Genomic DNA, 13490 nt, shown 5'->3' on the forward strand with positions numbered 1-13490 from the left:
CCAAGTAGCTGGGACTACAGGCATGCACCACCACACCCAGCTAATTTTTGTATTTTTAGTAGAGACAGGGTTTTACCATGTTGGCCAGGATGGTCTTGATCTCTTGATTTCGTGATCTGCCAGTCTTGGCCCTCCAAAGTACTGGGATTACAGGCGTGAGCCACCACGCCCCACCAAAATATTAAACATACTTTCTAATACATTGTAATTTTTAGTACTTCTATAATTACTGCTTCATAAAAAAGTGGATTTTTCCAGCTCTCCAGTTCAGATGCTATTAACAGGTAATCAGATAGCACTGATTAAGTAGAAATAGATTGAGTAATACCTAAAATTAATGTATTTTAGCATATTGAAATGAGTGTCATCAGCATATATTTCATTTGCTTTATCACTTTGTCTACACTTTATTAGGTGGCCTTAACGCTTGTCATTATTGACAAATGTTAACTTTCCTCACAAAAAACTGCAGTGTTCAGTTTTTTCCAGTATTTTTGCCTTCCTTATTAAAAATGTTTCTACTGTCAAGAATTTAAAACAGAATCATGACACTGCAATCCAAACACTACCTTGGCTTGCCAGATTAAATAGTCTATGTCTTACTCTTTGGTGTAAAGCTCTAATTCCAATTTCCAGCAAAGAAGTATCTCTGAATTCAACTGAGAATGACATTTCTATGGGAATAAATGTGAACTTTCTCACATTTAACCATTAAGAACTTACTCATACCTCATCATGATAACCTAATATTAGACTAAGAATCACTGCTCTAGGGTGACTCCAGAAGTTGCCAGTCAGGAACTGTCTTGTCCAATAATTTTATACTTCCATCTTATAGTACAAAAACATTTTAATTTTGGCCTGATAAATGACTAAAACAATTGCTGGGGGATTGAGATAGACAGATTTTATTATTCAATTCCTAACCGAATTGACCCTCACTGATCCTCAGACTCATTTAGACACTTTTCAATAATATTCACAATCTTAAAGAAAATATTATTTTTGAATTCTTGCTATTGAAATTAACATTTACATCTAAAAGAAAATCATCATCCTTATTGGACAAGTGGAACTCAAACAAACAAACAAACAAAAAAACCCTAGTCATAATAATGAAAATACTGAGTTTCTGATGTACAAAGCGTAAAATACTCATGTACTAGAAAAAATGGTGCAGTATAAATGGGCAAAATTTCATTCTTTCTAGTAGGAAGTCAATAAATAATTGATGTATCAAAAAGTAGCAGTATGATCATATAATTTGGAAATATAAATTCTTCAACTACTAGAATTGAAAGAGGAAGTTTCTTTTGTCATTGTGAAAGACGGACTGCCTCTTTTTTGTCACAAGCCTTTTAGAACTAACTATATGATTTTTAAAAACTGTTTGCACATGTTTGAAGGTGGGAATGGGACCAGAGAGGCGACAATTTTACCTGGGAAAAAAACCCCCAAAACCATTTAGTAAGTAAAGTGAATACCATCATACCTAAACCCATTCACTGTTTTTATTTTTTTGAGACAGGTTCTCACTCTGTGGCCCAGGTTGGAGTGTAATGATGCAAACTCGACTCACTGCAACCTCTGCCTCCCAGGTTCAAGCGATTCTCATGCCTCAGCCTCCTGGGTAGCTGGAATTACAACTGTGCACCATCATGCCCAGCTAATTTTTGTATTTTAGTAGAGACAGGGTTTTGCCATGCTGGCTACACTGGTCACTGTTTTTATTTTATATTTAATTTTAGCTAAAACGTATGGGTTCATGTACAAAAATAAGTTTGGCCTTCTTATACAAATACTTCTAGCCGGGCGCGGTGGCTCAAGCCTGTAATCCCAGCACTTTGGGAAGCCCAGACAGGCGGATCACGAGGTCAGGAGATCGGGACCATCCTGGCTAACATGGTGAAACCCCGTCTCTACTAAAAAATACAAAAAACTAGCCGGGCGAGGTGGCGGGCGCCTGTAGTCCCAGCTACCCGGAAGGCTGAGGCAGGAGAATGGCGTAAACCCGGGAGGCGGAGCTTGCAGTGAGCTGAGATCCGGCCACTGCACTCCAGCCTGGGCGACAGAGCGAGACTCCGTCTTAAAAAAAAAAAAAACAAAAAAACACAAATACTTCTAGTTGTAAAAAATTCATTTTTACACTTGAATGTCCTTAAAAGTATCCAAAGCATTCATTCTCCTGCATTCTGCTTCTCAGAAAGTACTTTTGAGTTAGATCTGTTCCGAATTCTTATTCTTTTTCTTTTCTTTTCAGAAGCAGATGACTGTGTGTCCGGTGCCTTTTTCTTTTTCTTCAAACAGCTAAGAGGATTGGGACCACTTATTTTCTTGCGCTTTTTTCTTCTTCTCTGTTCAGGGTTTTTTACTAAACCCTGTTCCTCTTTGAGATGTTTGATACTTTCTTTCTCATGCACTGAGACAAGCTGACCTGACTCCACCGCTTTTACAAAGGCAATTGTTTTGGGAGAAGGTTTGTCCAAAACCATAGTGTTCTGAATAATAAACATGAGAGGAACTCCAGGCTCCTTCTTTACTTTCATAGACAAATTCTGATCCTATTTAAAAGAAAACAGAATTATTTAATTCAAATGTCAATTAAGGTACCTGAAATAGGTTTTCAAGAACTGTATTAAAAATAAAAGAGATCACAGATTTTATTTTTCAAATGAGTAAGCTTCACTTATTCATCTGAGTAATGGGGGTATATTTTATGATCAAGGAAGAAAAACATAAAAAGTGAGCACAGCGTTAGTAGCAGCTGTGTGAATTGGATTTACTGATACTCCAGAGCCACAAATTACAAACTAATGCAAAGGTAAATGTGTTAAGCGGGTTTCTCCTGTTTCCACTCTAAGATATTCTTTGGAAAGGGTCAAGAATGCTTGAAGAGGTTAAAGGAAAAGAAAGTGCGTAGTAATTAGCTACTCAGATTCTCAATTCAGCTCTGCCTCTGTGTAATTTTATAATTCTGATAATCAAATCTGTATGTATGTGAACTTAATATCACCCCCGAAAGTCTCTCTTCTCCTGCCTTCAAGAAGATGGGAATGTTTTTCTTTAAAAGCCTGAAGTATTTCATACTGTTGGTACAGTCTTAAGCAATATGAACCCTGACTTTGAGAAACAGTATGAAATCCAGGAACATGAACAAACATTAACAGAATATAGGAACTTTGCTGTACTTATCTTCCCTTCAAGAACCCTACAACAAATCATCACATCTCATGTCAACAATTTCTCGTTTTAAAAAAAGAAACTTCTGCCAGTGTCCAGCATGATGGCAAACGCCTGTAATCCCAGGTACTCAGGAGGTGAGGTGGAAGGATCACTTTAGCCCAGGGGTTCGAGACCAGCCTAGGCAACATAGTGAGACCCTCAAGTCTCAAGAAACAAGCAAACAAAAAAAGCAAAACAAATGAAACATTAAAAACAACAACAACCAAAAAAAACCAACCTTCCACTACTAAAAAGAATATCACATGCTTAAAGTTTTCCTCAAATTATCAAACGACAATTGCTTTTACTGACTGCAAATTAACTTAGAAGCCTGTATTTTTAAAAGTCTAATCACTCTAACTTTTTTCTGATTATAAATAGCTGCATATGAAGTATAAATAGAAATGGTTAAAATTGCCTGTGGTTTTCAAAGTAGTATCACCTGTGTTGCCACAAAATAATGATGAGGGTTTCCCTCTTCAACCATGGAAAGCAGACATTCTGATCCACTCACTGCATTCTTGAAATGAGGACAATTTCGAACTTGGCATTTTTGTGCAATCAATTTTGCCCCATATAAGTCGTTTCCCAACGTTTCTAACTCTTTTAACACACACCTGAAAAGAAAAATTACAGCAGATACATTTCAGTTGTTTACATAAAGTGTAAAAAACAATAGTCAATTTTTTGTTAAAATAAAACTATGCTGTTACAATCTAAATTTGTCACCTGGTAACCATTTACTTTAAAAGATGACTTGAAAAATGCATTTACCAAGTACGAAGAACAACAGTTAAAATTTACTGGGCACTTATTATGTTCCATGCAGCATGCAAATTGCTCTTCACATAAATTCTTGCTTAATCTCAAAATAACCCTATGAAGTTAGGTCACTTACCTTGAAATTATCCTTATTTTAGAGCACCTCATTCTGAGATTTCAAGTCACATGCCAAAGTTCAAGTAACTAGTAAGTGGTACCGAGACTTGTAGTTTGACAACAGCTCCCTTGTCCCAACCATAGTGTAATAAGCTTCTGCTTCAAGTACAAATTGGTACACTTTCAAAATATTTTCAATTCAGAACAGTAAAACTTCTCACGTCATCAAGTTGTTTTTAAAAAAACATTCAGTCATAAGAGTTCCTCGACCCTAGCCAGCCTTTGCCAGATTCTTTCTCGCCTCATCTCCTTTATCATCTTTCTGTTTTAAGATTTTGCTGCTTTAGTCATTAGACTTGACCTCTATTTTGAGTACTGCCAGCCTGTGGATATCCTGCCATCAACTCTTCAAATTCACCATGTCTAAGATCAAACCACTTTCCTGCATCCAAATTTATCCTCCAAGACTTGCTATCTCTTTGAAATTATTATTTTCCCAGACACCCTAGACAGAAATCAGAAATCACATTTGACCTTCCTGCCCTTCTTCACCCATACTCCTACGCCATCAGTTGGTCGACCTATCTATCTCAGTAACGGTTCTTTGGAGAACCCGTGGGTTCCTGCCTTTCCTCTCCCAGGTTTAGGCTCCCCTTACTTCTTGATTGAACAACCGCAATTCATGCCTTTGCTCTCCTGTTTCTCCTATTTACCCTTCACATCACTGCAGTTACCTTTTCTAAAATAAAACTCAGGCCTGATGCCATTCTCCTGTTGTACTTCATCAGTTAACTCCACGTATCTTCAAACCTTCTACCTCTGTAGAGACCTAACTACTAGTGGCTAAGGAATACATTCCACTGAAAAACAAATGACCTGATTTCTTAAAAACATCAATTGGAACATGTAAAGGGAGGGAAAATTGTTAAAATATTTAAAAACTGCCTGGCATGACGGCTCAGGTCTGTAATCCCTTCGCTTTGCGGGCCTGAGGTGGGTGGATCACCTGCGGTCAGGAGTTCAAGACCAGCCTGGCCAACATGGTGAAATTCTGTCTCTGCTAAAAAATACAAAAATTAGTAGGGCATAGTGTCACACATCTGTAATCTCAGCTACTTGGGAGGCTGATGCAGGAGAATCACTTGAACTCGGGAGGTGGAGGCTGCAGTTAGCCATGACTGCACCACTGCACTCCAGCCTGGGCAATAAAGTGAGACTCCATCCCAAAAATACTTTTTTTAAAAAAACTTAAGCGACATAGAAATCAAATGTAATATACGTATTTAGTTTGAATCCTGATATTTAAAAGGCTTCTTTCTCTTTTCAAGATACATGCCAAAGAACTGATAGAATAATATGCTCCAAAGTAACCCATCAGTAAGGAGAGGTGAGGGATTCAACAAGATTGGCCATGTTAGTAACTGCAAAAGCTGGAGAGAGGTTTCATTGTATTATTCTACTTTTGAGTTGTCTGAAAAATTCCAGAGTTAAAATAAATTTGTTAGAAAAATTGCTGTAGAACATAATTTTATGTGGCACTTCTCAACCTTTTTAATATCATAGCACTGTATTTAAAATGTTAATATTTCTATGGCACACAGGAGTATATGGACAAATTGCTTGTTGACAAAAGCAATCAATTCAGGGGCAAAGACTACTGAAGGATTTGTTAGCCCTAAAGACTAAGAGGATCAAAACTTTGGGGGTATCTGTAACCCAGCCGAGACACTGCTTGAGAAATTCTGAACAAATACAGAAAGCTGTTCATTAAGTAGTGGTATGTGAGAAAAGGAGACTATTAACACAGTATACACAGAAAAAGCCCATACTTTGTTATGGTTGTAGTTAGAGGGGGTTTCCCTATGTTGCTCAGGCTCATCTCAAACTCCTAGACTCAGGCAACCCTCCTGTCTCAGCCTCCTGTGTAGCTGGGATTACAAGTGTGAGCCACCTTGTCTGGCTTAAAAGTCCATTCTTGTGCTTGTGTGAGTGTGTATAAAGAACTGGATGGATGACACTGCACATGTTAACAGTGATTATTCGTGAGTAGTGGCATTATGACTCATTTTCTTTTTTTTTTTTTTTGCTTTTTAAAAAGTAAATATTCTACAACGAAAAAACTACTAAATTTCTTAATAGTTCTTCATGGTCTAGCCTCAATTTGCCTTCTTCCTAGTTTCATTCCCAAATATATTCTGTGCTGCAACCTCTTTCCCAGGCATTTCATAACTCCATTCTGTGTGAAGAGGTCTCCACAACAAGAAGTGTCATTCTTTTCTGTCATTCAAAATAGTTCTTCCCCTCAGAATTGAACAAGTGAATGGGCTCAAATGTTATCTGAAATCTGTCACAATTCTCTCCTCCCCCATCTTCATCCCCACAAGCTTCCATCCTAAGTGTTCCCACATTTCAGTGAAGTGGGGAAACATCAGACCTCGAGTGAAAACACATCCACTGCAGACTGACGTAGGCACTTTACCGGCCATGAGGGAGCAGTGTGTGCCATATAGGGGGTACTTAATAAAGCGAGTTGAATAAACAAATGTCCTTGGGCAGATTCCTTAATCTCAAGTACTGACTTTTTGCCTTGGACATCAAAGATGGTAACTCAAAGATTCACTGTGAGGCCTGAAGAGTTTTGGTTTAAATTAAGAAGAGCTATGCAAATGACGGCAACCATTTGAAGAGGGGTACACTTTGGATACCGAAAAATGCTCTAGTACGCTATACTCGTTTGAGCTTACAGCAATCTTATAAGCAGTTATGACCTCTATTTTACAAATGAGGAATCCGAGGCTCAGGAAGGCTATATAACTTGACCGAAATCACAGAGCTGGTAGGACTGGGATTAAGATTCGAAGTCAGATCTTTCTGCTACAATGTGCTCTCATTCACCAGGCTAACGACACGTGATATTCACAGGGCACTGTCCAATCTGCCTCTATTATAGGTATTCGCCGGACCACCTTCACCTCTCCACTTAACTGTCAACTCCACGTGGGCGGGGCGTTTTGCTCGCAATGAAGGTCTGTGGGCAAGGGCCTCGCCTCTACAACACCCGACGGACCCCCTGTGCCTCCTCCCCGGCCCCCCGGGCCCACCTTGTGGTGCACAGCTGTGTCTCCCCCATGAGGTAGCGGGGCAGCTGCTCCCGCAGCTGGATGCGGCCCCGCAGCGCCGCCTGACAGAAGGTGCCGTCCAGCAGGATCTGGTACGGCTCGCGGACTCCGAAATTATTGCGGAAGAAGCCAAGATGCTTCTTGGCATGTTTCTGCCTTGTGATCTTCATGCCTGGCTTACCGGGACCGAGGCCACCGGACCAGGAAGCATCAGCAAACGCCTCACGCACGACCCAGCACCCTCAATGCCAGTTTCACCCGGAAATGAAGTGTCTTTGGCGCCGGAAGCAAACGCCCCTGTCTTCCGGGCCTGCCCACTGGCTTACGTCATGTCCAGACTAGCGCGCGCTTCCATCGCGGTGCCCGCGCTTAAAGGGGCGGTCCCTTAGGGCGGAACTTGTGCGTACGCAGGAAAAATCGCTGGCGTGAGCGATTCCGCATGGGGGCGCACATGCGCAGTCTGGGACTACGGCAGAAGAAAATTACAGAATACGTTTAGCGGGTTACCTACGTTTCAGAGACATGTATCAAGAGCTTCTCTGAAAGACTGGCAGTATCGTAGTAGTCAGTGATGATATTGAGCCTTAATATGTTCCAGACACTGTCCTAAGTGATTTACCTTACATTATTCCCTTGAATGTTTGTAATTCCCAAGTGAAAGAAGGAAATGATATATTGGATAGCTATGAGTGGGGAGGTTTGTACTGGCTGCTTTCCCATAAAGAAATTAAGCTCGTTCACGAAGAGCACGTAGTTTGTTAGTGTTTGGAACCCAGTTTTCGTGCCTGAAGTTCAAATGTTCTTGCTACACCACCATAGAAACTAATCTCACTCATGAACCATTTGTCAGGGCAAAGGGTGCCACCATTTCGTATTTCCTCCTGCCTTAGGACTATCCTAAATCACTCGCACGGAGTGTTTTGGAAGAACTCTCAAGAGCTTCGTTTGCCTGGAGTCAGAATTCCTAACCGTGAGTCCTGGTTCTGCCACAAACCCAAGTCGTTTGATCTTGGGCAACTCCCCAAGAAAGCTGGGTTCAACTTCCTCACTGTCAAACTGGTTATAGGTCTAGATGAGTTTCAAGGACTCTTTTTATGGCTACAGTCTCTGACATAGGAAGACTACATACTGGGCCAGTAACAGGAAGGCACAAAGCTGACTGACGGTTTAAAAATTACTTGGTCAATTTGATTAATGAGGAGAATGAATCAGAAAATTTCAAGTTCTCCCATGGCTAACTGTCGAGTATCTGCTTCAAGGCAAAATAATCAAAGAATGGGGAGTATGGAATTTTGCATTTTTGTCCTGGCCTGGAATCTGTCCCAGATCTAGTTTTGGCTAAAGATTGAAAGAACCAGCACAGAAAATGATTTACAACGTGATTGAATGCATTGTTTGCATTTGGGGTTTTATTTCAATATATAGGTTTATGAAATTGGAAGTAAGATCTATAATGTTAGCCCTGACCTGAGTCCCAGCACATCACTTAGATGGTTGCTTTCATTTAAACTTAAAATAAATTTAGGAATTGGAAGCCATGAAAACTTTTGCAGGGTTGGATTCATGGTCTTTGAATGTAATTGCTCAGTACTTTTCAGTTTGAATCCTCTTTTTATCCCTGTATGCCAACTCTCTACTCCAACTATGCGCCTACCACAGACAGAGAAACGAGATACCACCTGAGTCTTGCAAAACAGTTAAAACATTTTTTCTTAAATAGCCTCGGATTTATCTACCGGCTCCTTGGCCACTTTTCTGTACTAAGAAAAATGTGGTGCAGCACTAGGGATTTTAGTCTTATCTTAGTTTTCTGTTGTTGTTTTTTAATTTACCAAACTACAGCACATTTTGTCCCCCCAAGCTCCATGTATATGACAGTGCCAGTTTGCACCCTATCTTTATTATGAAAACATGAAGATGGTCTATAATGGTGATTATCAAGTTTAAAACAAAGTTTTTGGCCGGGCGTGGTGGCTTATGCCTGTAATAGCAGAACTTTGGGAGCCTGTGGCAGGAGGATCACTTGAGCCCAGGAGTTTGAAACCAGCCTGGGCAACATAGGGAGCCCCTGTCTCTACTAAATTAAAAAAAAACGAAATGAGAAAAAAAAATAGAGTTTTCTATTATAGCAGTGTTTCTCAAAACATGGTCCTGAGATATGCAGAAAAAGCTCTTAGTGTGCTTGTTTAAAATGCCCATTTCTGATTCAGAATAAGTATTGAGGGAGAGGGGTATTATTCAGAGAGGAAGTGACAATTATTACAATCTCCCCAAGTCATTATTATGCTCATTAGTGTTCCTGAAGGACCTTTTTTGTAATAAAGCATCGTTTAGTCAATAAGATATTTTTATTAATTGGTTCACTTAATACACTTTTGTTTAGATGCCAAATGATCTGTAATGGAAAATCAATATTTAGCCACAACCAAGGCGGAAGACAAATACTGCCATTATTGAATGAACTATTTGAATATAAATTTAAATCTGAAATTTTATTTTGAAAATTATGTCATTATTAAAATATTTAATATTCGTTGAAAAATTTTTGACCTTATACTGAAGAAACAATAATTCATAACAGCATTGGTAGCTTTTAGCTTTTTTCTCAAGTCAGTCCACTGGACATTTTCCATGCCAAATAGAAATCCACATTCAGCTGGAGTAAGTAGGCGATTAATTTATTTTTCTTTATTTTTTATGTTCTTCATTTTATTATGTCTGGATCAAATATAGTTTTATAATATTATGCTGTTGTACATGATTTTGAAGTTTTTTTCTTCATGAAATTTTGATGAAGCCATGTTGACATGAGAATAATTTATTTTTGAAATGTGTGACTAATTTCCAAATAGCACTTTCTCATGAAAGATTCATGGCCTAAATGGAATTAAACAGGTAAACATTAAACATAATTCATAAAGGTTACTTTGTTGAATTTCATCAATGTTAGTATAATTTTGTTTAATTTCATAAATGTTAGACAATTTAGCTAACATATCTATTGTGGTATTATTCTGCCTTATATTCATATCTAAATATTTATAAACATTTGTTAACATTCATTAGCTCAAAAAAAAATTTCTTCCTAACATTATCTAACATACTGTCTAAATAAATAATTTAGCTAAATAAATATTTTAAGACAACTTAGGTAAAGCACTTTGTATTTGAGGTCCTATGAGGTTCTTCGTTAAGATCCTCTAGGATAGGCTCTGTCGTGGAATGCCTTACTGCGAAACTTCATATATGTCAGAAGGTGTTATGAAGGTCAGATATGGAGACTGTCACCTTTTTAAACAATCTTTAAAATAAAATAAAATAACAAAAAACTTTATGTATTTCAAATTACAAAAATAACATATGCCTTTTAAAACAAGTGGAACAACACGAAGATAGTAATTTCTTCTCCCCTTCCCAGATAACACCTTGATGATCTATTATGTATCTCTCTGCAATGTTACTGTATTCACATATTGATATATCATATACATATATATACAATTAATATTTATGTAGAGATACTGTTACGCAAAATTGAATCGTATTTTACAATTCTATACATTTGCTTTTCTCACCTAACAATCCTGTAGAAATTCCTACACACATCTCCCCAAAGTCAATTGGCAGAGTTCTCATTCATTATTTTTCATGGCTGCATGACATTTCTCACAAAATCACCAAGTATAACATAATAGATATGACACAGACTATGAATTTTCACCCAATATCTCTTCTCTTCTTTATAGGAATAGACTCCCGATTTTATTCTGGAGTATAATGTGCCCACATAAGCAAATCCATTCCCCAGATTTCTTTTTTTTTTTTCTTTTGTTTTTGAGACAGAGTCTCACTCTGTCGCCCATGGTGGAATGCAGTGGCAGAATCTTGGCTTACTGCAACCTCCACCCCCTGGGTTCGAGGGATTTGCCTGCCTCAGCCTTCCAAGGAGCTGCGATTACAGGTATGGGCCCCCATGCCTGGCTAATTTTTGTGTTTTTATGTAGGGACCGGGTTTCACTATGCTGGCCAGGCTGGCCAGGCTTATCTTGAACTCCTGACCTCAAGTGGTCCACCCACCTTGGCCTCCCAAAGTGCTGGGATTACAGGCATGAGCCACAGCACCTAGCCCATTCCCCAGTAATCTGTGCAGTTAGGTAGAACCATGGGATTAAGTTCTAGCCAAAGATATGTAAGTGTAAGTGTTGCATGGAATTCTGGGAAGCCAGCTTAAAGGAAGTCAACTTAGTTTGGCAGTGGACACTTTTGTGTTTTATATTTCCTTCTTTCCTACTCCCCGGAATTTGGATGGGATAGACTTAACTCCAGCAACCTATTTTAGACCATGAGGTTTTGAGAATGGAGGTCATTCGCTTAACACTGGCAAAGCAGATAAGAGGAGCTTGGATCGCTCGCAACTGTGAAACTGTCTTTCCAAATGTAGACTTTCTACTTCTGGACTTCTTTTACATGAGAAGAAAAATAAACTTCTACCTTGGTTTTTTACTAAAAAATGTTGTCCTAAGTTTATTTTATATGTAGCCAAACTCAATGCTAACTGATAGAGGAAGTTAAAACTACCTGCCAGAATTAGATAATTTTATATGGGCAAATATGTTTGATGAAACCTTGGTGTTAGTTCATGTTAGTCAATACAATTGCCGTTCCTTTGAACAGGTTCAGAATATTAGTTTATACGTTTCCTCTAAAAGGGAGAAAGTCTTCAAAGTTAAATAAACCACATCTTTCTTTACATACTATAGAAACTGTCTTGACATTTGTTTCTCTTGAAAGTATAAACAATTTGATTTGAATTTGGTATGTCAGTGGGATATATCTCCTGTTGAGGAAAGTTAGTTAAATGTGAAGAGCCCCAGCTGCTTGGGTAAGGAACATCAAGGAAATGTTAGTGTCACCCGGTTGTCAATTAATGAAAGCAAGCAGAATTCATGTATGTCAGTCCTGCCAGTATCAGTGAGCTCTTCTTTCAGGTCAAATGACAAAGGAGAAGCTGTGTCTTAGAAAAAGAGTTCAAGAGATTTCTGTTTCTCGAGGATATTTCTAAACTAGACAGTAAACAGGAAGTGCCCATCATTAGTTATCAGATGACTATTGTCAGATCACTATAAAATTAGACTAGCAAGTTTGCTTTCTGTAATAATGTATTTGGATGAAATCATACTTAGAACAAATACTGCCATGTTAGGTAAATTGAAATATATCTGTTTCTCTAACAGATATATGTATGTATGTATGTATGTATTTATTTGAGACAGAGTCTAACTCTGTTGCCCCAGCTGAAGTGCAGTGGTGCCATCTCGGCTCACTGCAAACTCTGCCTCCCAGATTCAAGCGATTCTCTTGCCTCAGCCTCCAGAGTAGCTGGGATTACAGGTGCCCACCACTATGCCTGGCTGATTTTTGTATTTTTAGTAGAAACAGGTTTTTACCATGTCGACCAGGTTGGTCTCAAACTCCTGACCTCAAGTGATCTGCCCACCTCGGCCTCCCAAAGTGCGGGGATTACAGGTGTGAGCCACTCACCCAGCCTGTCTCTAACAGATTTAAATAGTGCTCTCCATTGGCATTTTACTACAAAATGTTTAATGGCATTAATTTAAATGGTTAAAAAATAAAAACTATTGGAGCAGAGCAAAAAGTTAAGAAGTAGTACCAATGGCAAACATGTTTTAGTGTAATGCAAAGCAAACTGCCATTTGAAATTTAATTACATTATTATTGAAACTGATAGAGAAGTTCACACTGAATGGGTCTTTCATTTTAATCTATCAAAGCACTTTAGAAGGTTAATGAATCCTTACAAAATTACTGTAGGTAACCAAATATTATTACTGTTACTTAAAGAAGTTTAAAGATTAGAAATTATGTCAGATTACAGCTTTGAAAGGATTTTCTAAGAAACATTATTTATAGTTAACAAAATGTTGAAGACAACTCTTTCACTCATGGTTTTGTATATATTTTTAAGCAGCAGGAGGACTCAGGGCAGAAACTGAACTCCTGATGGCAAGAAATTAAACATGCTTTCAATAATTCAGTAGAATATTATTTCAAAGTCTAGTACTTGTAATTGAATTACACCAATATGAAGTATTAATTGCATGATATTATACAAAATAAAAGTAACTCTTAGAATCCTCTCAGATTGCTTTTTTTTTTTTACTGCAAGATTATTTTGTTTAAATATTAGTTGGTAAGTGATGAATCAAAATACTGTGATGAAAAGTCCAATGTCATTTAAAAAATTATTAT

General features: G+C 38.2%; 2 protein-coding genes across 2 annotated transcripts in view; one reads left to right on the plus strand and one right to left on the minus strand.

Annotated features, from left to right (window-relative positions):
- Positions 1 to 835: 835 nt before the first annotated feature.
- Positions 836 to 7490, minus strand: UTP23 (UTP23, small subunit (SSU) processome component, homolog (yeast)). Its single transcript, XM_011941094.1, has 4 exons — positions 7203 to 7490; positions 3665 to 3839; positions 2112 to 2561; positions 836 to 1804 (listed from the first exon to the last, which is right to left on the minus strand). Exons 1-3 carry the CDS (start codon positions 7388 to 7390, stop codon positions 2178 to 2180), a joined length of 747 nt encoding a protein of 248 aa, XP_011796484.1. The 5' UTR covers positions 7391 to 7490; the 3' UTR covers positions 836 to 1804; positions 2112 to 2177.
- A 187-nt stretch (positions 7491 to 7677) lies between these two features.
- EIF3H (eukaryotic translation initiation factor 3, subunit H) overlaps positions 7678 to 13490 on the plus strand; it is a 128722-nt gene continuing 122909 nt past the window's right edge. Inside the window, exon 1 of the mRNA XM_011941090.1 lies at positions 7678 to 8479. The gene's annotated coding sequence lies outside the window, so the exon portion shown is untranslated. The remainder of the gene's footprint in view (positions 8480 to 13490) is intronic.

The sequence above is a fragment of the Colobus angolensis genome, unplaced genomic scaffold (genome assembly GCF_000951035.1).
Source record: "Colobus angolensis palliatus isolate OR3802 unplaced genomic scaffold, Cang.pa_1.0 Scaffold198, whole genome shotgun sequence".
NCBI classification, from domain to species: Eukaryota; Metazoa; Chordata; class Mammalia; order Primates; family Cercopithecidae; genus Colobus; species Colobus angolensis.